The sequence below is a fragment of the Scylla paramamosain genome, chromosome 1 (assembly GCF_035594125.1).
Source record: "Scylla paramamosain isolate STU-SP2022 chromosome 1, ASM3559412v1, whole genome shotgun sequence".
Taxonomy (NCBI): Eukaryota; Metazoa; Arthropoda; class Malacostraca; order Decapoda; family Portunidae; genus Scylla; species Scylla paramamosain.
This window is the reverse complement of record NC_087151.1, coordinates 3947612-3972533: the sequence shown is the minus strand read 5'-3', so window position 1 is coordinate 3972533 and position 24922 is coordinate 3947612. Positions and strand designations below refer to the sequence as shown.

Sequence of the window (24922 nt, the reverse complement as noted above, 5' to 3'; positions counted from 1 at the left end):
GGTGAACACGCAGGTCAAGATTTCCTTCATCTCGATCAATTTACGCCGAGGTGACCCAGATCGAGGGAAGGAAAGGGAAAGAAGGAGGCGCGGGGGACGATTGGGGAGAGGGGCGGAGGGGAGAAGGGTGCGGGTGGAGGAAATTTTGTTACGGCGTGAGCGAGGCAAGAAGAAACATGAGGCTGAGAGAGAAATTCACTCGAAGGTACTCTCTCTCTCTCTCTCTCTCTCTCTCTCTCTCTCTCTCTCTCTCTTGGCCACAAAAAAATTTAAGATCCTCAGGACATACAAGCCTAAAGAAAGTTGCAAGCCAGTAAGTCTTCATACAGCAGTCCCCGTATGATACATAATGTAACACCAACCTTTTTTTTATATAATTCTATCTAATCTTTGAAATCTCCCTATTGACTACACTATCATCCCTGACAGCTTGAATCTATAACCAGTCATCCATTTTATATGTGAACCTATTTCTTCATATTTCCTTCTTACATTTAACTTTAGTAAGTTTGGAGCTACTCACTTTTTTTTGTTCTATCTTCGTTAGCTTTAAATATCTACTTGAATCTTGTTATATTCCTTATCCCATTTAAAACACCTCGATCAGACACTCTCGGTCAAACTCTTTAATGAATGTTAGCTTAAAACCTTCAGTCTCCCCTCTCTGCACATCCACCTTCCTCTTCTTTAACATAGAACACCTTCCGCAAAGACGACATACACAGATTCCTGCAGTAAACCCCTTGAATTAATCCTTTACTTTCGTCTCCCTTTCAACAGAACACGAGGCACTGAAGGAAAAACGAGATGGCTGGCAACACTCAACTGTAGCAGTGTATTTTTAGCCTGTTATGAGTGCCGTCCTTGCCCGAGCAGTTTCATACGATGACAATGTGGGTAAGAATTCACATCTCAAACGTCGTGGTCAGTTCTTGGTAACAGCTGTGTGAGTGGACGCGGTCTCTGGTGGATTTGCAAACGTGAGTGTTTGAAAAGTGAGGGGATGACGTGAAAAATACCGAACACTTGCAGAGAGAGAGAGAGAGAGAGAGAGAGAGAGAGAGAGAGAGAGAGAGAGAGAGAGAGAGAGAGAGGTGACGTGACAGCTGGGAACGTGAGGAAGAAGAGGGAGGGGTGGAGTGTGTGGTTTTCGTACACAGAAGTGACGCTTGGGGGGAGGGACTGCTGGCTGGCTGGCATTACACTAAGTCCTGTCCTGTGCTGGGTCGATGGTACTGACTGCGCCTTCAGGCATTATTGGCACTAACGGTTGTAGTATTAGTTAGAGCAGTAGTAGTAATGGGTAGTAGTAGTAGTAGTAGTAGTAGTAGTAGTAGTAATAATAATAGTGGTGGTGGTAGTAGTAGTGGTAGCAGTAGTAGTAGTTTTAGTAGTAGTAGCTCTTGTTGTTGTTGTTGTTGTTGTTGTTGTTGTTGTTGTTGTTGTTGTTGTTCGTATTATGTCCTCGCATTAGATGTGGCAACAATGGTACAGAGACGAAATGATTATTTACTCTTTTCTCACATAGCATTTAGTGTAACTGCGTACTACTGCTTCTGTTATTACTCCTACTACTACTACTACTACTACTACTACTACTACTACTACTACTACTGCTGCTGCTGCTGCTGCTGCTGCTGCTACAATTACTTTTACTGTTAATAATAATAATAATAATAATAATAATAATAATAATAATAATAACAATAATAATAATAATAATAATAATAATAATAATAATAATAATAATAGTAGTAGTAGTAGTAGTAGTAGTAGTAGTAGTAGTAGTAGTAGTAGTAGTAGTAGTAGTAGCAGAGTAGTAGTAGTAGTAGTAGTAGTAGTAGTAGTAGTAGTAGTAGTAGTAGTAGTAGTATCACCATCATCTGTTATTACAACCATAATCATCATAACAATAACACGCGAGTTGTGATTGTTTTTTCACACGCTTATCAATAAATCGAATCTGCTGCAGGAGGGCCCTCGGCTGCCGGGCCCACTTGGCGGCGGGCAGTGATGGGGTTGAACTTGCAGTGTGGCTCGCGAGTACATGACACGCGTGGCAGGAACCAGTCTCAGGTATGAAAGCAATCCCTACTGCTGGCGTGGTGGTGAGAGGAAGGACAGGATGCAACACAAACATTTGATCACTTTAACGCTTCGTCTGTTGCCTATTTCAGAGTGTATGAAAGGATGGTTATTTCAGTACATTAGCAAGTTTCATAATATTCTTGAGGCTACTTGAGGATTTTATTAAGTTAACGATGTTTTCATAATCGTGTGTTAAAAAGTCACCCGCTATCATATTTATCTCTTCTATGAGGATATTGAGAAGTTTGGGAATTGTCTGCACTACTGAATGGATCAAAGTGAATCACACTCACTGAGGAAGACAACAACCAGGATGTAAGAGTAACGAAGTGCCTCCACCTCATCTCTCGTTCCCTCTCGCCATTACATTCATCCCACTTACTTGCCAAGAATACACATTTAACAATCTCAATTAACTTCTCCTCCACTCTAAACTCGTTCCTTTTTTATACCCAACTCGTTCCCTTCCACTCTTAACTCATTTCCTTCCATAACTGTTAAATACCCATAACTCCTCCCCTTCGTAATGGTGATGGGATCCAGCAGAAACACAACCTAGAGGAAGAGCACAGTCAGCACCACAATCAATGAACTAATGGGTCATGAAAGAGAAACCATTGACCCCTTTATCGACGTCAAGCAGTCAGCATTGAAGGAAGCAGCTCGTAAGGAGACTACATTCACAAACACTTCAGCATCTTTATACGACAACTTTCAACAGGTCCTAATAGAAGTTGATTTGGTTTTCAAGGGTAGTTTTATGATTTTAATGATAGGTAACCAGTTATAATGTACCGTCAAGGGAAAAACATACCTACGAGAACCCATATCTTTGGTCAAAGTGTTCCAGAAGTACAGTGTGGAAAAGAAGCACCGGTACACGTTTTCTGAGAGTCATAAGTGGAGAAGACAAAAGAGTGGCTTGAGCTGAGCTGCGGTTCACGGGACGGGTATGGTGAAGATCTACGCCAACCCTCGAATAAATGTTTCGCCGAAGTAATAAACGGCGCATAGATAAATCAAGCGATTCTCGAGACTTTCTTTCTTTACCTGGAGCCTCAGATTGTTTCAGAGACATTAATCGTGGACTCTGCTTCTGTAATTCAAAGAAGTGAGGCGAGGTCTGCCCGGCTGGTGGTTGTCTGGAGTCCATCACTATTACGGAACTTACTAATCTCTCTCTCTCTCTCTCTCTCTCTCTCTCTCTCTCTCTCTCTCTCTCTCTCTCTCTGGCCTGCATTACTTAAGTCCGTTGTCACGATGTTTGCCGGACGGATTAGCTTACTGCATCACATTAAATCCTTGATGCTCACACTCCCTGATGAAATGTTTGTTGTGGTGTCTATATATTCTTTTTTTCTTATGTATATGGTGTTGTTGTTGTTGTTGTTGTTGTTGTTGTTGCTGTTGTTCCTATTGTTATTATTATTATTATTATTATTATTATTATTATTATTATTATTATTATTATATCATCATCATCATCATCATCATCATCATCAACATCATCATCATCATTATATTGTTGCTTTTATAATTTTCATTAATATAATCGGTAGTAGTAGCAATAGTAGTAGTAGTAGTAGTAGTAGTAGTAGTAGTAGTAGTAGTAGTAGTAGTAGTAGTAGTAGTAGTAGTAGTAGTAACAGTATTTTTAATAATATAATCGGTAGTAGTAGTAGTAGTAGTAGTAGTAGTAGTAGTAGTAGTAGTAGTAGTAGTAATAATTGTAGTAGTAGTAGTAATAGTAATAGTAGTAGTAGTAGTAGTAGTAGTAGTAGTAGTAGTAGTAGTAGTAGTAGTAGTAGTAGTAGTAGTAGTAACAGTACCACCACCATTGCTACAGTATTACCAGTCCAACCACCACCGCAGCAACAATTACAACAAACACCACCACTACTAACACCACCACCATCAATCTAAGTCGAGCACTACTATTGCCACACCACCGCCACCGCCACCACCACCACCACCACCACCCACCTCTATCATTCATTATGGACGTGCGACCCACATTCATATTCCCTACCCCCGTGCTTGCGTCACCGCCTCGTCACGTCTCCCGTCACTCCTCCGCCCCTGCACCTCGTCACTGTGATCGCAAAAGAAGATGCATGTATTTGCGTGCCTTCAGTTAGTTGCTATTTCCACGCCCATGTATCGCTACCTCTTGCCTCTGCCACTTCGCATCTCCCGGAGAATAGACCCGCACATGCACACGCACACACAAGGACACAAAGAAAACGTAGGTGTCTAAGTAAGAAAAAAAAAATGAAAAAAATAAAAAGCAATGCAAGTCGATTTAGCAAATAAAGAAACGGAGGAATAAAGAAAGATAGAGAAGGAAGGGAGAAGAGAGGAAGAGAGGGAGGGAGGACGAAAAGGATAGAAAGATGACGCGTGGATTAATAGAAAAAAATGTTAACAAGAGAAAAAGAAAAGAAATAGGTAAAAAAGACAATATAAATCGAGAAAGAAAGAAACAATGAAAGATGACTAGGAGATTTAAAGAAAAGATTAATAAAATTATAGAAGAAAAAAGAAAGAAAACAAGAGAAAAAGAAAAAGTAAGAGAGGAAGAAAACAAAAGAAATATCCAGAGTAAAAAAGAAACAAAGAAAGAAAAAAGAAAGAAAAATAAAGAAAAGAAAATATAAAAAGAAAGAAAGAAAAAGAAAACAGGAAATCAAGAAAAAAACAAACAAACAAACGAATAGAGAGAGAGAAAGAGAAAGAAAGAAAGAGGAGAGGAAAGAAAGAAAAAGAAAGAAAGAAAAGTAAGAAAGAAAGAAAGAAAGAAAGAATACAAGCATATGTATAAAAGAAATGATTACATAAGAAAAAGACACGAAAAAGGTCAGCAGTTTGATTCGAAATGTCAGTGGCCGACATTTCACCTAGTGCTGCAGGTCATCACGCCAACACGTCAGCATATCGGGAGGAGTGACGGCATTACTTCGCCCGTGACGTCACGCCACTTTCGTTACGTCACGGGATCCTCGTCACCTGCTGATTCCGTATTCTGAAAAGCTTTGCTCTCTTACCACGACTGTTTTCAAAGGCCACTGAAATGATTAGCGAGGTTCTCAAGAGTATTTATCCTGTTAATAATGTAGAAATCTTGTTAATCAATCACTAGGACCATAAAAACACCCTTAAAAACCCGTGTATTTTCAACTGGAGCCCTTTGAAAGTATTGGAGGTGCGTCGCAGAAGTGGCGTCCTGTCCCCTATTGCGTCACCGCCGCCCGGACACAGAACGTAGTGGAATCCTCATTAAGAAATAAATGTGCGTGTTAGGGTATTGATTTTAAAAAAAGAGAGACAGACAGAGTGAAAAAAAAAATGCAGCAGAAATGGCAGCTGTTACGTAGTGCACCCGTGGCCGTGACTTATTTACCTCGTCTTCGATTTTGCATTTTAGATTTAGGTCAAGTATTGAGTAAGTATGAATGGTGCGTAGCGCAATTTTGATTGTTGTTGTTGTTGTTGTTGCTGCTGTTGTTGCTGTTGTTGTAGTAGTAGAAGTAATAGTAGTAGTAGTAGTAGTAGTAGTAGTAGTAGTAGTAGTAGTAGTAGTAGTAGTAGTAGTAGTAGTAATTGTTGTTGTTGTTATTGTTGCTGTTGTTGTTTTGTAGAAGAATAAGAACAAGAAAAAAGAAGAAGAAGAAGAAGAAGAAGAAGAAGAAGAAGAAGAAGAAGAAGAAGAAGAAGAAGAAGAAGGAAAGAAAAAAAAAGAAAGAAAGAAAAGTAAGAAAGAAACAAAGAAACAAAGAATACAAGCAGATGGATAAGAGAAATGATTACATAAGAAAAAGACACGAAAAAAGTACAGCAGTTAGAAGAAGAAGAAGAAGAAGAAGAAGAAGAAGAAGAAGAAGAAGAAGAAGAAGAAGAAGAAGAAGAAGAAGAAGAAGAAGAAGAAGAAGAAGAAGAAGTAGTAGTAGTAGTAGTAGTAGTAGTAGTAGTAGTAGTAGTAGTAGTAGTAGTAGTAGTAGTAGTAGTAGTAGTAGTAGTAGCAGCAGCAGCAGCAGCAGCAGCAGCAGCAGCAGCAGCAGCAGTAGTAGTATCACCATCACCACCACCAACAACAATAGCACCACAACCACCTTTTTTTCACCACTATCACCATCATCACCACCACCACCACTACCACCACCATTACCATATCATTACCGTGTCATCGCCAGGAAGAAAGGCAGGTAGGCAGGCAGGTAGGCAGGTAGGCAGGCAGGGGGAGGGAGTGGACAGCAGGTGCGGACGAGGCGACACACACATGAGGGTAAGCAAGGCCGAGACAGTGCTGGCGACCTCCAACAGAAGCAAAGGAATGGTCTGAGCCGCCGGGAGGAGCAGGAGGTGCGTGTGGTGTCGCCCTCACAGCCCCCGTCACGCCAGATTGCTTTCTTTTCCTTCCTCCTTCTCTGTCCTCTCTGCCCCCTATGCTCCCCACGTTCCCACCTCGTCTTGCCTTCTCTCTTTGTGATTTGCTGATACAGTATCCATTTCTCCTTCTTTCTATTGATTCGTCTCTTATTCCCATTTTCTATATCCCGTAATATTTCTCCTTTCCCTTTTCTTACTTCCTTCTTTTCTTTTTTCCTTCCTAATTTGCCCCTAAATCCTCCATTCCTCTTCTTCTTTCTCCCTTCAGTTACTCTTCTCCTTCCTTCTCTTATTCTCTCCTTTCCTAGCTCACTATCCCCGTCACTTACTCTTCTTCCTTCCTCCCTTCCTTCATTCCTTCATTCTTTCTTTTATTGGTTTCTTTCTAATTCACTGTTAAATCATTCGTTTCTCCTCCCTCCTACTTTTACCTTTTTTTTTTCATTCCTACTGTTATTTTCTCTTTTCACTTTACATGCCTTTACTTGTCTCCCTCCCTCCCTCTCTTCTCTCTACTAAATTATCAATCTTCCCTTCTAACTTTAACTCCTTCTTTTCCTTCTCTTATCCTTTGTTTTCTTTCTCTCTTTCTCTTTCCACTCTCTCCAGCATGCATAAACAAACTCCCAATCTGGATTACCTTCATTCTCCCTTCTTTTGTTCCTTCCTCCTACACTCTTTTCCTTGCGAGTTCCCATGACCTTCCTTCTCTTATTCTTTCTCTTGTTTCCCCTCTCTCTCTCTCTCTTTCTCTTTTCACTTCCTCCAACATGCGTAAACAAACTCCCTTTCTGAATTACTGTTCCTTCTCCTCCCTTCCTTTCTCCCTTCCTCCTACGCTTCCCCCATGACCCATTCCCGCAATTTTCCGCCGTGACCTTCGCCATCAGCCCTCTCCTGGCAGGTCAAGGACGCCAGGAGACGCCGCTAGAGGCCTCTGAACGTTACCTTCCGGTCTCCCTTCAAAATCTCATTCATCTTCGAGAGAGAGGCGTCTGGGAGGGCGATGGCAAGGGAAGGGGGGGTTGGCAGCAATTGGTGTGGGAGGGGGGTGGAGGTAAATGGAAGGGGAAAAAGAGAGGGAGGGGCTGAAGGAGGAAGAAGGGAAGAAAGGAAGGTAGGTAACAGTGGATGAAGGAGGGCAGAAAGATGATGATAGTAAAGAAAGTACAATAATGAAGTGAGTAAGGATGAGGGGAGGGAAGGAAGGAAGAAAGAAAGGTCAGAGGGAGGGAGCGTTTTCACTGAAGGAAGGCATTAGGGAAGGAATGAATCAGGAAAGGAAGGAAGGAATGAGGAAAACAAGGGAGAAAGGAAAGAAGGAATGAGGAAAGGAAGAAAGGAAATAAGATATAAAGGAAGGAGAAGCAAGAAAATGTAGAAAATAAAGGAGAAACTTAAGAAAGAAATAAAGAAAAGGGGAAAAAGAAAAGAAAGAAAAATATGAAGGAAAAGGGAGGGCAGGAAAAGAAGCTATGAAGAAAGAAACGAAGGAAAAAGGAAGAAAGGAACAACTGAGGATTATAAAAAAGCGAAACAAAAAGGGGGTGAAAGAAAATAAGGACAAAAAGAACAAATAAGAAGAAAAGAGAGAAAACAAATAAGCAGAGAAGCAAAAACATTAAAAAAGAAAAAGAAGAAAGGAAGGAGGGAAAGAAGAAAAAACATAAGGAAATAGAAAAGAAAGTAACAACGAACTAAAACAAGGAAATGAAGAAGGAAGGAAGGAAGGAAGGAAGGAGAAAACAACATAAGGAAAAAATAAAGAAAGTAACCAACGAACCAAAACAAGGAAATGAAGAAGGAAGGAAGGAACAGATTATAAGCAAACAAACTATAAAGTAAAGCAAGAATTAAACCAGTGGGCAGTGAAGTGTATTACAGCGCAGCGTTAATTAACAAAGCGAACAAATAAGCAGCCAGTAATGTGTAGGCAGGAATTCTTTCGATCCTCAATTAATTCACCGCCATGCACTCAGGTGTGGACGCGCAGGTGTATGGGGTGGTGTTAGTTATTAATTAGCACCTTCACACCTGCCGTGTTCCTTTACTGTTTAATTGACAAAGTTTATTTATTTATTTATGTTTTTACTTTTTCTTTGACTTTTTTTTTCTTTTAGAGCAGCAAATTGAGTGTTTTTTTTTATTATCTAATCTCCTTGACACACACACACACACACACACACACACACACACAGAGAGAGAGAGAGAGAGAGAGAGAGAGAGAGAGAGAGAGAGAGAGAGAGAGAGAGAGAGAGAGAGAGAGAGAGAGAGAGAGAGAGAGAGAGAGAAAAGAATCAACATCATCATCATCATTATTATTATTATTATTATTATTATTATTATTATTATTATTATTATTATTATCATCATCATCATCATTGCATTTTTTTTTCTATTTCTTTTTTTTTCGTATATATATATTTTTTTCATTTAGTAATTTTGCCCGCGTTTCATTTTCCTAATTCCTGCACACGAGGGAAAAAAAATATTAATTACGCCCGGAGTAATTGCCGCCGCTGGCCTGAGTCTTCCTCGTTCCCAGGGTGCGGTAATAACATAATTTCCTGAAAAAAGTCATAATTTGCCTCACAACGGTAACCCGCAGCTTGACTATTTATACTCCTAATTCTTTCTCACCGCCAATGTTCCGACGAGCCCGTGGTGGAGACAAGTGTGTGTGTGTGTGTGTGTGTGTGTGTGTGTGTGTGTGTGTGTGTGTGTGTAAGCTCCATAGTTAAAGCAATTCCCGTATTCTTAAACATAAGGACTATTTTCAAACGCCACAGATAATTAGTCCGGTTCTCATGAGTGTATTTCTTATTGATGGTACAGAAAACTTTGTTCAACTACCACTAGAATCATACAAACACGCTTTAAAATACCCAACAACCTCCACTACAGCCAGAAGTAGTTGGGTTATTCCACCGAAACGATTAGGAACACGAAGCTAAGACACCCCGAGGGAAATTACAAGATTGAACAGTGTCCTCGATCCCTCCTAATGTCCTCGGGCCGTTATGAAGCAGTCGGTGGCTGAATTCCCGACACGTGACCTCGACAAGGACGCCCTAACCTCACTCCGTCAGTGCTGCTGGCGATACACACTCGTACACTATCCGCTATATAAATATTTGAGTACCCTGGAAGAGGTATTTCATTGAGTGTTTATTAAAGTCTCCCTACTCCAATACTCTGAAGTGAACGCGACATATTGGCCGTCCTCTCCCGGCAGAAGGCCTTCACTCTGTACAAATGGCCCCATCGATCACACACTCTCACACACACACAGGTCGCTCTGTCGTGAAATATCTGGTATAAAGAGGCTACATTTCCCGTGTCCCCATTCAGGATTTGACACACTTGAGACTGACATTTAACATTAAGAGGAGGGGCGGGTCGGCACGCAGCTCATGGTGCCTGAAAGGTTGTCCTGCGCCCTTCCGTCCCTCCCTGCCTACCTGCCTGCCACGCACAGGCCCGCCTTGGACCGCCTACACACCTCAGATCAGTTCTTATTTTTTTTTCCTTCATGTATTTACGGCTGGCTAAAGGCACACATACACACACAAAGAAAAGAACAAACAAATAAATAAACGGAGGGTGGAAGGAACCCGCTAAGTTGCCTGTTGAAAAATAAAAATGGAGGCTTCAAGAACGATGACAACTCAAGCTAAGAATCTAAAACATCAGCACACACTCGCTCACAGATCAGCGCTACACACGAGACTACGTAAGAGAAGCAACACACGAGTAAGGACCATATTCTGAAACACTTCTGTCCCCACCTCCACTGCTTTCAACAAGTTCTACGTAGATGAAGTGTCACGAGTTTTTAAGGATGTTTTTAAGGCTCTAGTGACAGATTAACGAGACATCTACATTAATGACGGGAGAAAGACTCTTGGGAACACGGCTAATCATCTCTGTGGCCTTTCAAAATAGCCGTGATGAGAGAGCAAAGCATTTCTGAATAAGGCTCCAACACCTGTAATAGTTCTTCACCCCGCGGTGGGCACTGCTAATTGTCGACTTGCCTCCTGGTCCACGACGTGCTGCTGGCAGGGCTCGCGGTGGCAGGAACGAGGAGGGAAAGAAATCATGCTCATAAACTCCGCTGAAAATTAGAGAGTCGACTGCAGAGCCCTAGCCAGCCATGCCCCACCTAGCCAGCACCGCCCACCTTGTCCTGCCCGCCCCGCCTTGCCTCCCCATGCCCTTATAATATGAAACTCATGAGAGAATTTTTATTTTATCTCAACATTTGCTCCTTGCTATTATTAGATGTAAATGATTGCGTGGGAATGTTAAATGCCACAAGGGGCGCCTACACGTGGATTCCTGCGGCTGGTATGCCTCTATATGTGTGTGTGTGTGTGTGTGTGTGTGTGTGTGTGTGTGTGTGTGTGTGTGTGTGTGTGTGTTGGTGCACGGGTGGGTTAGAAGGTTAGGGTATGGACGGATGGATGGATGGTTGGGCGGGTTAGTGGGTAGGTGGATGATTAGATGAACGTGTGTGTGTGTGTGTGTGTGTGTGTGTGTGTGTGTGTGTGTGTGTGTGTGTGTGTGTGTGTGTGTGTGTGTGTATGTGTTGCGTGCAGCCTATCACCTTTTGCCTTAATGATGCTAGGGTACGGTAGGTCAGTGTGCTCACTTGTTGCGCCGTGTGTGTGTGTGTGTGTGTGTGTGTGTGTTACTGCAGTGACCGCGATTTGCATTATGTTATTCATAAGTACAGTACGTATGTACGCATGTGTGTATGTTCTTTATTCGTAAACGATTAGGGTTGTGGCATGTACACACACACACACACACATTCTCTCTCTCTCTCTCTCTCTCTCTCTCTCTCTCTCTCTCTCTCTCTCTCTCTCTCTCTCTCTCTCTCTCTCTCTCGTGTTTACAGTAAGGTAGCAATCAATATAGACAGCAGGCAGTGACTGATGATAATGAGGAAGTGAGGCAGAAAAGTGAGTGGAGTCATGAGGTGGAGGAAGAGGAGGAGGACTGGAGGCTCAGCAGTGGGCCTGAGTGGTGGTGGTGGTTGTGGTGGTGGTGGTGGCGGCGGGGCAATGGCCGACCTTCACACGAAATTAAAAATTACTCGTAATACTGTTGCTGTTGTAATAGTTGTTGGTGGTGGTGATGGTGGTGGTGGGGGTGGTGTTGATGCTGGTGGTGATATTGCTGGTGGTGGTAGTGGTGGTGATAAAAATGTTGTTGCTGCTGCTGCTGCTCCTGCTGCTGCTGCTGCTGATGATGATGATGATGGTGATGATGATGATGGTGATGATGGTGAGAAGGAGGAGAAGGAGGAGTAAGATGGCGGAGGTGATGGTACTGGATTATGTTACTTTTCGCCCTAACTGTTCTCTGGTAGTGCACCTCTCTTCAATATCCTCCTCCTGTGTAGTTCTAACACTGACCATCTCAGCAACTCCACCTCCAGCGCACGAAAACATACAAGACGCAGTTCCAGAGTCGAGGCAGATCCTCCGTGCAGTGAAAGCAACTCAGGAAGCACCAGGAGTTCCCCAATGCTTATTTTACGTGACAAGTTCGGAACTGGTGCCCAGGCCTATGAAATGATGTGAGGAATTGATTAAACGACAGACGTGGCCACACCACTTCACCATGTAAATATGTAATCAATTTGTGCTGAAAGAGAAAGGTATATTAGATTATTCTTTCCTATTCATATGAAGAACGCTGACCAAGCTCACAGAGGGATGAACTCGATTGGCGCTCAAATAAAATGAAACAAGAGATTCGTGAGAAAAGAGGTTCCAGTGGAATGGACAATTTAGTTCCAGAAATGTCTTGCTACTTCTGTCTCGAAACGCTTCAAGTCGTAAGAAAGAAAAGAAGAAAAAAATAATAACACACACAGGAAGAATTGCAGAGTTTGTCAATGAAAGAGATACAAAAGTGAAGATACTAGGCAGCTAAAGGAGGATAAAAAAAAAAAAAAAGGAGAGTAAGAACTAAAAAAAAAAAAACTTGTATAACGAGGTGCGGAAAAGAGAGGCATGCAGCTCATAAATTCAGAAGAACGGTAATGGTGAAGATAACGTGTAATAACAGAAGATACAACATTGCAGCAGTGAGCGAGAGTTAACAACAATCAGTGAGAGTAAGGGAGGTGTGGAGAAAAGAGATAAAGTAAGACGCTTGGCCGTAAGCTTTCTATACCAGTACAGTTTTAGGACCATATTCTGAAACACCTCTGCGCCACACCTCGACTACTTTCAAAAGGCTCTAGATGAAGTTGCACGAGTTTTCAAGTCTGTTTTTGCGGTTCCGGTGACAGATTAACAAGATTTCCACATTATTAACAGGAGAAACACTCTTGAGAGCCCGGCTAATCATCTTTGTGGCCTTTGAAAATAGTAGTGGTGAGCGGACTGCATCCATGTAAATAAGCTTCATCTTTTTCATAGATTCACGGTGTATTGGTCCACGTCTGTGCTCCCTCATGCACTCAGGTTCAGACAACGGATGAGTGGGTTTTTATTCTACTTTTCTCTCCTGACTCTCGCTTCACAGGGCCGTGGACACAGGCCCCGCGGCACGACTTCGCACCCCTCGACCGATGCATTCACTGGTCACGGGAGTTCCGCTGGTTCACGATGCCTTCCATCGCTCACGGGGTCCTTCACTGGTTTAAGTGTTACGGCGGCCTCTTCGTGTTTTCCCCTCCAATGCCATAACTCTTACGGGCGATTCTTCATGCGGGAGTTACTTGTGTAGACTTTATATAGAAAACTGGCTTTGAAACTGCATGGCTTAATTTTTGTGATGAGAACATAAAAACACGAGAAAATATGAGAAGCAGCGACCAGCCATTAGGCCTACACGTGGCAGTCCTTGTATAAAAGATGCCTATCTAATATAAGGCCAGTATTAGTACACCAGTCCTCCTTTCCTCCTCAGTGTCTCCCCTCCCAGCGCAGGGGACACGAGCCGCTTGTTGCGACGAATTATAAGAAGTAATACGGATTGGACAGAATGTTTAACGCCAAGTGTCTTATCTTTTCTCGTATTTCCCGTTCTGACAAGTTAAAGTACCGCAGACTTTTATGAGTGTGATGGTGAGGTAGTGGAGTGATGTGACTCACTAATAACCTACAATATCACATAAGCACGGACACTAATTAGCATCCTATCAGAGAATTTTTTTAAGCTTCAGAACCGTTTTTATAATTCTCTCTCTCTCTCTCTCTCTCTCTCTCTCTCTCTCTCTCTCTCTCTCTCTCTCTCTCTCTCTCTCTCTCTCTCTCCCTGTTCTTTGCTACCAACCAACCCTGGCTATTAGTATAAAAGAAGACAGAGAAAAATAGCACTCTTCATCTATTTTTCAAACCTTGAGCCATTTATGTAAGAGAAAAAAGAACGCAAAAAGAAGGTCGATTGGTGTCCTTTTACCCCCCATCCCCACCCCGCCAAGGCCCCGGGACAGGTTAGCGGGGCGGCGTGAGGTCCACACTCTCGGCACGCAGCTTGAGTGGAGGCACGCTGGGAGGCCTCACGATACTGACTGCCTTTCAAACGGAGGTCCTGTTTAGCGTCATTAATTTCATGGACAGCATCTTCGTTCCGGTTGTGTTCTATTGTACAGACCCAATAATATCGCTCTCCTTCACCCCCAGCACTGCTTCTACTTTTTTTCTTTCTCTTTTTTTTTTCGGTTTTGCTAGTCTCTCTCTCCACTCCTTCCTCTCAATTTACCAATTCCTCATCTTAACTATTCGCCCCATCTTCTGACTGACACCCGGTCCCTCTCTCGTCCTCTCACCCCACCTTCATTACCATCCTCTCACTCTGCCTCCACTCCCGCCCTCACTCTCCGCCTCCACTGCCATCCTCTCACTCCACCTCGACTCCGGCCCTCACACTCCGCCTTCACTCCTCGACCGACACCCCGCCAAAGCGAACATCTAACCCAGACAGTAATATCTATCACCAAATGCCTAGAACAATAAGCAGATAAGCAGGTACACACAATGACAGGGAGGACCCGCACATGCCCACCTGCCCGCAGCCTCACCATTGTTCCCACCCGCATGCGTCCTACCTCGCCTTACTTCCTGTGTGCACGCGCAAAATGCTACTCATTTCTCAAAGTTGCTCATGGCAACTTTGTGGTGAAACGCAACGAAGAAAATAAAGACAAACATCCTTCAAAGATTCGTTATACAATACGTTAACGTTCAGTGCATCTCAATATCATTACAGGAAAGTTAGGGTTGATGCACTGACCAGGTTATTGGTGAACAGCTGGAGTGGTGGTGCTGGTGCTGCTGCTCCGTGGTTCACCTGCCCGGAGCGCCAAGGGTCTGAGCTCCCTGGTGGTGCTTGGCCTCACCTTCCTGTAACTGTTTGGGTCACCGGGGTGGTTGTGGTGCGTGGCGCCCCGTATGTGCGGCTGGCCAGTTCACCTGAGGGCCGGGCTGCCCCTCATGCCTGACTCACTCTTCATCACGTGCTCCGGTATTATAAGCTTCACGGAACAATCTGTAACTCCCGAAAACGTGAACTGGTCCTCTCCGCTGCAGGTGGAGGCGAGTCCAGAATGCCAAGGTAGCCAGGCTTTGATCAGAGCAAGGCACTGGTGAGACAACGGCGCTCACCGTGTGAACCTCTGTGGCGCGGCCCAGAGAGAGATGAACAAACACTCCCTCACGATGGCGGTAGCAGCGGCACTGGTGGCCGCGGCGAGGCCGAGGCCAAGGTCTGACCCCGAGGCTGCTCGGCGCCACAGTTTTCTTTAACGCAGTAACTGAGGCAAACACTCAGCAACGCCCCCACTGGTGAACTGGAAGGTAGATGAATGAAATGTTATTTATACACGATATCGCCAAATAACACACACACACACACACACACACACACACACACACACACACACACACACACCAAAATAACCTCTTTTTCTATAACATTTATCATATGCAGGAGTAGCACACGCCCAGCACAGTCCTGACAAGACTCTCCTAATGCAGCTCGTCGCTAAGTCTGTTTTCCCTCATCCACTGAGCCTCACATGTTTCATTGCAATTTTCTGCTGAACACGACTATTGTTGATTATTTTTCCCAGAAAAGTATAATCCCTTCTTTTTTCATTGAGCAAAAGGCGCTCCGTCCTCCGTCAGATGCTCGTAATCAGATCAAGAATATGGAATTTTTTTTTTTAAATATTGCAATTTCTGTATCTAAAGTGCTATTAGTAATCCTGCATTCTGAAATCAGAACATTCATCACCTGACGATGGAAAGGTCGAGGCCGCAATGTCGCTCCCCATACTCCCCAACTCCAGCACAGAGGAGACTGCACACCACCTGAAGAGGACCGGCGAAGTCACCCAGAAGTCACCCACGACATACCCACTCGCCACTGCACGATTCCGAGGCACACGCGTCAGTGAGCTTTCTGCCTCACCACAACTCAGAACACCAACAGGGCACACGCACTCTGTACCCATGTACTGTGTGAAAATACAAAAATGTTACATACTTGTAAAGGAAAAGAAAGAAGAGTTAATTTGTTCACACTGGTGTATCAAAATCAAAAGTCTTCTGGCACCTGGAGAGAGAGAGAGAGAGAGAGAGAGAGAGAGAGAGAGAGAGAGAGAGAGAGAGAGAGAGAGAGAGAGAGAGAGAGAGAGAGGAAGGGAAGGGAGAGTGTGACTAACAAAACAGGGAAAAAAAAAAAAAAGAGAGAAAACTACGTTGCGGTGTGTCACTTTCTGCCGTGCCTTCTGTACTGCAAGTAATTACCGGAGCTGTCACTCACTGTAAACCGTTCGATGTGGAACAACTCACCCAAACCTCGCCAGGACACTTCCCCACCACCTCCACCACCATCACCAACGCCATTATCAATCCCTCCGCCATTCCCTACTATACGTAGATTTTTTTTCTTCTTTTTTTCTCCATTTTGGGTTAAGTTTTTCCAGGTGATATTGACTTGTGATTATAATCCTAAGTTTTGGTCATTAAACTTCCTGAATCTGAATGACTGCTTGCCTCCCCTACTCCATCGATGCGCAAGACTTATTTTTTTTCATTTTTTAATCTTTCCTTTTCTAATCTTTTCAGCCCTTACACAGGTAAACTGGAACTCTCTGCTTGTCATTGTTTCTCCTCCTCTCTGTGACCTGGAGCAGTTTACTTAAGCAACATCAAGACACCTTCAGAATCATATTTGGCAGCTTTTTTGTTTATTTTACTTCTGAAGTGATGAGTTGAGAGGACTTTTTTTTTTTTTTTACTCTTAGCCGTTCTTCTTGACACGTAGAAAAATCTATACGAAAATAAGAGATAAAATTATGAATGTGAGGGAACATCTTCAAGCCTCACACCAGGAGACCCACACCCTCACACTAAGACATCACCCCTCACACCATACACCCCAGCAAATCGCCAGGGCATCTGCCTCTGCCTCCTCTCCTCCAGGCGGGCGCGAGGCATGTGTGTGCCATGCTCTGGTCCTCCCTGTGTGTGTGACGCAGGCGCCGTGGTCGAGACTCGCTGCAGCATCGCTCACAAAACAAGCAACGATTTTCTTTGGTTCATTTCCCTACTATGAACTGTGTCTTCCTTTAGTGAAACTTTTCTGCAGCACACGGAGTTATATACAAGGGATGAAATTTGAGTGGTAATGTATGGAAAGATGTATCATGCGGTGGGCAACATGAGGCACCTCTATCGTGAACCAGTCACGCACCTTCACTGGACCAATGGGAATGCAAACTCGGAAAACCCTGCGAGTTATGAGTGGCTGGTGAGGGTGACGTCACAGTCTTATTGATTACTGTTGTGGCGGGAGCACGTGGGTGACCACTCGAGAGGTCCCGCGGCGACAATATTGATCCCGGACTCGCTGGAAAATAAGTCCCCACACAATCCAGTGACACAATTCCTTATCGCGCACACCTAAACTTACCAAATACTCGCTACAATTTCAAGATGGAAGACAGGAACCAAGAATTTCATTTTCGGTTTAGCATCGTCCTGTCACACAGTCTCCTGAGCGGGGTGTGACTTATTCTCCATCTCAGATTTTTCGGACGCTGCAGAAATGCTGCAGTAGGCCAGTCTTGGCACAACTGAGTGCGAGGCCGTGGCCACGGCGCCGGTGTGCAGCATGCGACGAGAGGCTGCGAGGGCGCCCCTGCACACTACTCAACCTCAAGGTACAGCTGATGAAGTAGCAAGCACACAGACCAACACTAATCAGCACAATTGCAGTGTCACGTCCCAAATATCATCCCAGTCAAACGTTGAGTGAGTTACCCGTAGAGTAATAATGTTTCGAGTGACGTGCAGTTCAATGGTAATTCGATGTCCGTGGATGAGTCAGCTACATGCATGATGTCATGTACATCACCGTCAGGTGCGAGGATCCTGTGCTGTCCTATGCCTTCATGATCCTCTTCACACACCTGACTATGCAACACTGGGACTTGTTACCCTTCAAGAGTACACAAACAGTTCACTGCAAACAGTATAAATTCTGTAAATCATGACTGTGATTCGTAAATCTAGCATAACGCTTTCCATCAGTGGGAAATGACCTGTGGCTCTCCAAGGTCCGCCTGTGTTGCAAGGCTATGGTGAGTGTTGTGCTGGCTCGTGGCTCCCTTCCAAGCTGGGGAGGCGCAAGCCGGATTGAGTGTTGTTTTTAAACCTTAGCTTTAAACTGTTGCAGAAAGATTAAATGTTCAATCTACTCCTTTATGCACGTTCAGTAAAAGGCTTTACCGAACTAAGGGATTATTCAGTCTTAAATCGCCCTCAAATCAAGTTCATGACACAACAGTGTTACGTAAATAACAGTCTGTGGCTGAGCATCAGCAGCTTTTCTCTCCTCAATGGTTTGCTTCCCTCACAGGCAAGGTGTTACTCAAATAAACGTGTATTCTTGCACTCCATGCTCGGCTCATTGACTATATAATTCATTGGTTCCTGAGACCGTGAAAACCTTGCTACCTTAATTAAGATCTACTACGTATAACGCTTCTGTTAATTCTCATTAACATCTTAATTCTGAAATTTAATGGACTGCTGCCTTTTTCACCTTTTCAACACTATGCACACTCATCGTCAAATATTTCTTGTCGTCATTAACACACATACTTTCAAAATCATCAGTAATGAGCATTTTCTTTAGGTTTACTTCAGTGTCACCGGTACAACTGATCCGTTGATTGATACTCGCGACTCTGGTGCTACGGAATCGTTTCTGGGAAGAGGTTTGCCATACAGGAGTGCCGCTGCAGGCTGTTTCATCATGAGGTGTATATATATATATATATATATATATATATATATATATATATATATATATATATATATATATATATATATATATATATATATATATATATATATATATATATATATATATATATATATATATATATATATATATATATATATATATATATATATATATATATACGAAGCTGTTATTCATGTTCACCTCATGCGGCATCGCCGATGACGTTTCCAGCAATGACAGTCGAATAACGTTTGAGTGACTGGCTTTCGGACAGTTTTACCCAATAGAGAATAACCTGAAAGCAGACAATGTCAAATTCCTCCCATGCCTTCCCCTTTACTGATGTATGTGCCATTGCACCAGGTGCTCCAGATTGTTGACTGTTGTCATCCAAGATTTCATGCATGAACACATATCATAGCAAAACTAAAACAAACAGGAAAAAATACATCATAAACCCCCGCACCGGACAACTTGTGAATAATCCACAAGGATCGCGTGACTCGCGGCGAAAGTAAAACGGCTCCAAGCCACTTAGTGGCGCCACCAGTTGCGGGAATCTCTCAGTCGCTCGTGTGAAAACAAGGAAAGGGTATGGGACACCACAAAGCGCAACCTGCAAAATGACGCAGACTGAAAATCACTGAGCGAGGGAAAGAGGGAACTCCGTTATCCGTGTCCGTGTAATATATATATATATATATATATATATATATATATATATATATATATATATATATATATATATATATATATATATATATATATATATATATTATGTAGACATACAGTACATACGCGCGCGCATGAATATGTACTGTACATAATTATGTGGATGGGTGAGCGGTGTACAGGACCAGTAGAACAAACACTGGTGTGGTCCTGTCTGTATCTGTACGTATTTGTTCGGTTCTCGCCTCAGTTGATGTAATTTTCATGTCTTTTTCACCTCTCCCTGCACATTTTCCGTTTTTTTTTTTTTTCTCTCTCTCTTTTCTTGGGGAATATTTTAATTCATGTTATTCAACCGTCTTTCGCTCCTCTACTTCTATCTAATTCTTACAACCTGTCCTTGAATTCATAATTAATTTATTAATTCATTTATTTGCAATCAAGTCTCTTGTCTCTTATCTCTCCAAATGTAAGGAGCTCCATTTCCTTTAATCTGCCAAGTTAGGTTTTCCAGCTCTGGCACCGTCTTAGTTGCTCTTGTTTCTTATTTTCTATTCTCTCTCTCTCTCTCTCTCTCTCTCTCTCTCTCTCTCTCTCTCTCTCTCTCTCTCTCTCTCTCTCTCTCTCTCTCTCTCTCTCTCTCTTTCTGTGTGTGTGTGTGTGTGTGTGTGTGTATGTGTGTGTGTGTGAGGGGAGGGAGACACAACTGCAAATGTGAATGTGTATGCCACTCTCCCTTCCCTTCAAGTTATTAACATCATGGTGTAAATTACTTTTATCAATCGTACAAAATTTATTCTTTTCATTTCGGCACAGGTGGTGGTGGGTGGTGAGCAAGATAAATGGTGGGCGTGTGGACGAGGGTCTGGCATGGCGTGGACGCGATCGTGGCGGCGGTGGCAGCGATGGGCGTGTTTAGGGGCGGCAGTGGTGGTGAGCGCTTGGTTGCTGCTGGCCGCCCCTTGTGCCCTGTTAGCCTGTCCACCGCGTGATCCAGCTGAAGCCGCCGCCGCCGCCACCCATCAGCCTCACAGAGACAGGGATGCCGCCCTTCTTGTGTGCTCAACTCTGTCTTTCACAACCACAGACCATCAGCAGAGACAGACTCAAGGTTCCCCACAGCTGGACAAGGACAGTCCATACAATGTGTTGTATGAATGGCTTCCTGCCTCACGCAGCTTTGGTGCTAATGAGTCTGTCAGTTACACAACGCACACCACACCTGAAATGATCAGCCACGTTGGAGAGTTGGCCACCCGCTGGTCGGGGCCACTCTCTGTGGCAGTTTTTGTCCCTTATACAGATTTCTGCTTGGCTGCTGCCCGAGTGGCTTATCTCAGAGCCTGTGGTCCTGTAGAGGTGAGAGAGCAGGTCTCATGGCACTTCTTCTGGCCCCGTGACTCGCCTCCAGCAGCTGACTGGCATTTGATTGTAGATGAGAAGACATGTGATTGCAATGCAGAGGAGACTACAGCGTCGATTCGGACCTTCCGCACACTGGAAGTCCTCCCATACCCTGTCAATGTGGCTCGTAACATCGCCCGCACTGCGGCGAGTACTTGGTATGTGTTGCCCTCAGATGTGGAGCTCTACCCATCAGAGGGACTGGCCCAGCAGTTCTTAACCATGATATCGCGTATAACAGAGGGACTTGAGGTGCGGGCGGCCTCTGTGTCGCCCCGAGTTTATGTGGTGCCAGTATTTGAAGTGGCCAGCACTGTGCCAGCCACAAAGGAGGAACTGCTTCAGCAGTACCACCGCCATGATGCCGTCTACTTTCACCGTCACGTGTGTGCACACTGCCAGCGTTTTCCTGCCATTGCCGAGTGGATTACACAGCCGGGTACCCCAGGTACCATTAAGGTACATCAGCTGGTAGCATACTGGCTGAGTTTAAAGCACCACTATTCACACAGCACTGTATTTACACAGAGCATAACTGATGTCTATATTTCTATCCATTGTGCTGCAGTCACTAAGCATTTAGGTTAATGACTGAATCCTCCCCAGACCTTCTCTGTTGTGAAGCGCGAGTTCCCCTACCACCGGTGGGAGCCCATCTACATATGTACCAAGCAAGAACCCCTTTATGATGAACGGCTGTCATGGGAAGGGCTTCAGGACAAAATGACTCAGGTAAAAAAAAGTGCATTCCTTTTTCCTTACGTCATGTGATTCAAGTAAAGCACAATATATCACAAACTCTACTCAACGAAATGTATCTTAATAAGTATATACCTGACTTCCACTCTCCTTGAAGGGTAATAACCAACCCAAGGCATCCACCTGACGCCTGTTCTTAATGAAAGTAGAGAGGAGAATTCCCAGTTCCTTTTTTTACATCCCTTTCACATGCCTTTCTGGATCGTAGGGAATACGATGGCAGTGTAGTTTCAAACTAGCCACAGTGTGTGCAGCCAGGCTGTCACACTATCATAATATTGTTAATGGATTAATTTGATACCATTCAATTGGTCTTAAATTTCAAACTATTTTCCGACTTAAAATACATTAATTTTTACTGCTTTACTACCATAATGATGCACCACGACCATCTTGTTCTTTTCTTTTCCCAGATGCACGAGTTGTGTTTGCAGGAGTACAATCTGGTAATCCTGGACCGAGCCTTCCTGGTCCACGCACCCGGCATCAAGCGCAGAAGCAAAAGTAAGACCAAGGATGAGACATGGAGGGAACCCTTTGTTATCAAGAACTCGAAAATCTATGACCAAATCATGGAGGAAATGCAGAAGAAGTATGGCCACAGTGAGAAATGCCGCCGCCACTGACATCACTCACCAGTGCCGGCAGGAGACTGATGCTTCCTACAATGGATATCATGCAATACAGAGTGACAAGATTATTTTTCCACTATATGTGATGAAATTAATGCGGGTAACAGAGGTGCTTAACCTGTGGTGTTGTGCTCAGTTTCCAAACTTCACCTGCAATGGCTTTCTCCTCATATCCTTAGGTTCTATTTTCTATCCATATGTGGTAAGGTTTTCTCTCAGAATCCCATATCATTAAGCAACTTGTAAAACGTAATACTCATAATACATCCAACAGTGATTATGTGATTCTTACATAAATAGTCTAATGAAAGTCAAGTACATAAGGACTTAAACGTCTCTCCCTTCACTTGCATGTGCAGGATGCACAAGCAGAAAATCCATGTTATGTGTACTGCTGTACACTGTTCAAACTTTGCAGTCTCTCTCTCTCTCTCTCTCTCTCTCTCTCTCTCTCTCTCTCTCTCTCTCTCTCTCTCTCTCTCTCTCTCTCTCTCAGATGGAAATAATGTATCCTTTTTCCATCATCAGCAGAAATGCCCTTCTTGCATCATACAACACTGGTCCACCCAGCATCCCATCCATTTCTTCATTGTTCACAAACTGTTTCATGTTACAATCACTGACACTTTCATACATTGCCTGCATTGTTTTTAAGGAGATAAATGATTTGCACATCAGTCCCAACTCTTTCATTATAGAGAACTTAATTGTTCTGATGAAACAATAAAAAGTAATGCAGATCCTTGGTTGCCAGATGTGAAGCAAATAATTGTTGAAAATATTTTGATATAAAAGGACACCATGATTAGTGTCTCATATCCTTCAAGCTCATGACAAGCTCTGTAACAGCTCTAAATGATGTGATGTGCACTGCCACTACTGCCGTCACCACCCCTTACAAAGTTAGCTCTTCATGCTGAGTACCTGTCTATGAATTTGGCCACGTAAAATTTAGATTAGAAATAAGTTCAAGCTTTTTTCTTCTCCTAACACATGCTTCAGAATAAAGCTAATATTTCTAAAGCTAGGCAATGTAGTTGCTTGAAGCAGGCAGTAGTGTAGCTTCCCATCTTGGGATGGCATTAACCACTGCAAAATTAGCAACTGCAGCTTATAAAACTACTAATTTTCAATCTCAACTTAGAATAGAAGCAATACTTTAAACTACTTTTCAGCTTAAGACAATAGAGTGCACAGCCACACGGCTCAAATAAACTTTATGTATCACAAAAAAATTGTACCTTCTGTGGAAAGTTCTTTAGCATCTGCATGATTAGATCTGATAAGTAACATCTAGGCAGCATGTTGGCATTATTTGTCCAAGTGACCTTAGAATCATCGCACAAGGCTGTTCGTACGTAGATACAGCAATATGCATGGCAAGACACAGCTGACAGTCATCACTCCAACCAGATTCCTATTTATCACAAATTTAATACATCTTGAAAGCCTTTTACACCAAGCCAGTGCAGTACCTTAAGTTAAAATGTTATGAAGTCCCAACGAAATAGAGTCTAGTAAGCTATCAGATGTCTATTATTCTCCCCAGGAGCAACCCATGTAACTGATAACCTCACATTACACACCTAAACAAGAAGGCACTCAGAGCCCACCTGTGTAACTCCACAGTAAAAATGTTGCACGTGTTTTTAGTAGACTTGCGTGAACTGTGACAGATTTTCTCCAGACTTAAGCCATGGAGGAGCTCGAAAAATCCTGGATCCATATGTATACTTATTGGATCTGCCTCAAAATGTAATCAATTAGCCAAAGACTCACCATGCCAAAAATTCCATCTAAATCTGTTGACAGCTTTTTCATATATCATACAGACAAAAACCTGGGAGAATACATAACCACTGGCTGAGGTAAATACACAAACTCTAACAAAATGGTGTAGTGTATAATGAGCACCAGCCACAACGCCAGCATGCAGGTGACTAGTTCTGCGCATGGTGGTGCCATGTGTGGAATTTGAACATTAACATGGCACAGTAAATTACAATTCAATAGTAACTTGCTCTTTTGAATAGCAAGAAACAACAGTCTTAACTGCTACAAATATCAATTAGGGAAGGCCCAGGTGAGTCAAGGTGAACATTACTGCAGCCTATCAGTGGCAGAAATCTGCTTGATGCCAGAACATGATAGCACTCAATTTTGCCCTGCACTGGCATATATTATTCATATCAAAGGACGAGTTGTTAACATTCAAAATAATGAAAATTCTACATTTTTGTGGGGTATAATTATCATATCTTGCCTGTTAACTAAGCAGCTTGGTGTAATGCAAGCAATTAACAACTTCTGGTGCATTATAAGGAGAGACCAAACACACCCACAAGATCCTTCCACTTGCACAGGACAAGACATGCAATTCTAACAGAAAGATGTCACAACTCTTCACCTGACATCAAGTACCTATTTTCTTCAGAGCAAAAGAGTACTATGGGATGAAACATGACCTCCAGACCTGGTTGTGGGCTGAGCGTGCTGACCAAGGCACCACCTTCCTAATGCTATCTACAGGAAGGTTGTGGGTCTTGATTGTATCTTATAGTGAATGTGATGTAGTGGGATTAAGTATGTTGCAGAATAATGGAGTGCTCAAAAATATATGACACAGGAGGGGAGATTGGAAAGATGCATAAATCACCTATATAGTAGGTTGGATAATGAAAGGACTATAAAATCACAAAAAA

At 43.2% G+C, this 24922-nt stretch overlaps 2 protein-coding genes across 6 annotated transcripts in view; one reads left to right on the top strand and one right to left on the bottom strand.

Annotated features, from left to right (window-relative positions):
• LOC135090465 (uncharacterized) overlaps window positions 1-15271 on the bottom strand; it is a 40687-nt gene extending 25416 nt beyond the window's left edge. Inside the window, exon 1 of the mRNA XM_063987321.1 lies at window positions 14731-15271. The gene's annotated coding sequence lies outside the window, so the exon portion shown is untranslated. The remainder of the gene's footprint in view (window positions 1-14730) is intronic.
• LOC135090676 (beta-1,4-glucuronyltransferase 1-like) lies at window positions 847-23746 on the top strand. 5 transcript variants are annotated; one of them, XM_063987980.1, is made up of 5 exons: window positions 847-897; window positions 1973-2076; window positions 20242-21277; window positions 21436-21561; window positions 22002-23746. In XM_063987980.1, exons 1-4 carry the CDS (start codon window positions 852-854, stop codon window positions 21516-21518), a joined length of 1269 nt encoding a protein of 422 aa, XP_063844050.1. In that variant the 5' UTR covers window positions 847-851; the 3' UTR covers window positions 21519-21561; window positions 22002-23746. The 5 variants fall into 5 exon arrangements, with proteins under 5 accessions (XP_063844050.1, XP_063843771.1, XP_063843844.1 ...); XM_063987701.1 differs by having other exon boundaries at window positions 20242-21288; XM_063987774.1 differs by having other exon boundaries at window positions 858-980; window positions 20242-21288.
• Window positions 23747-24922: the final 1176 nt, after the last annotated feature.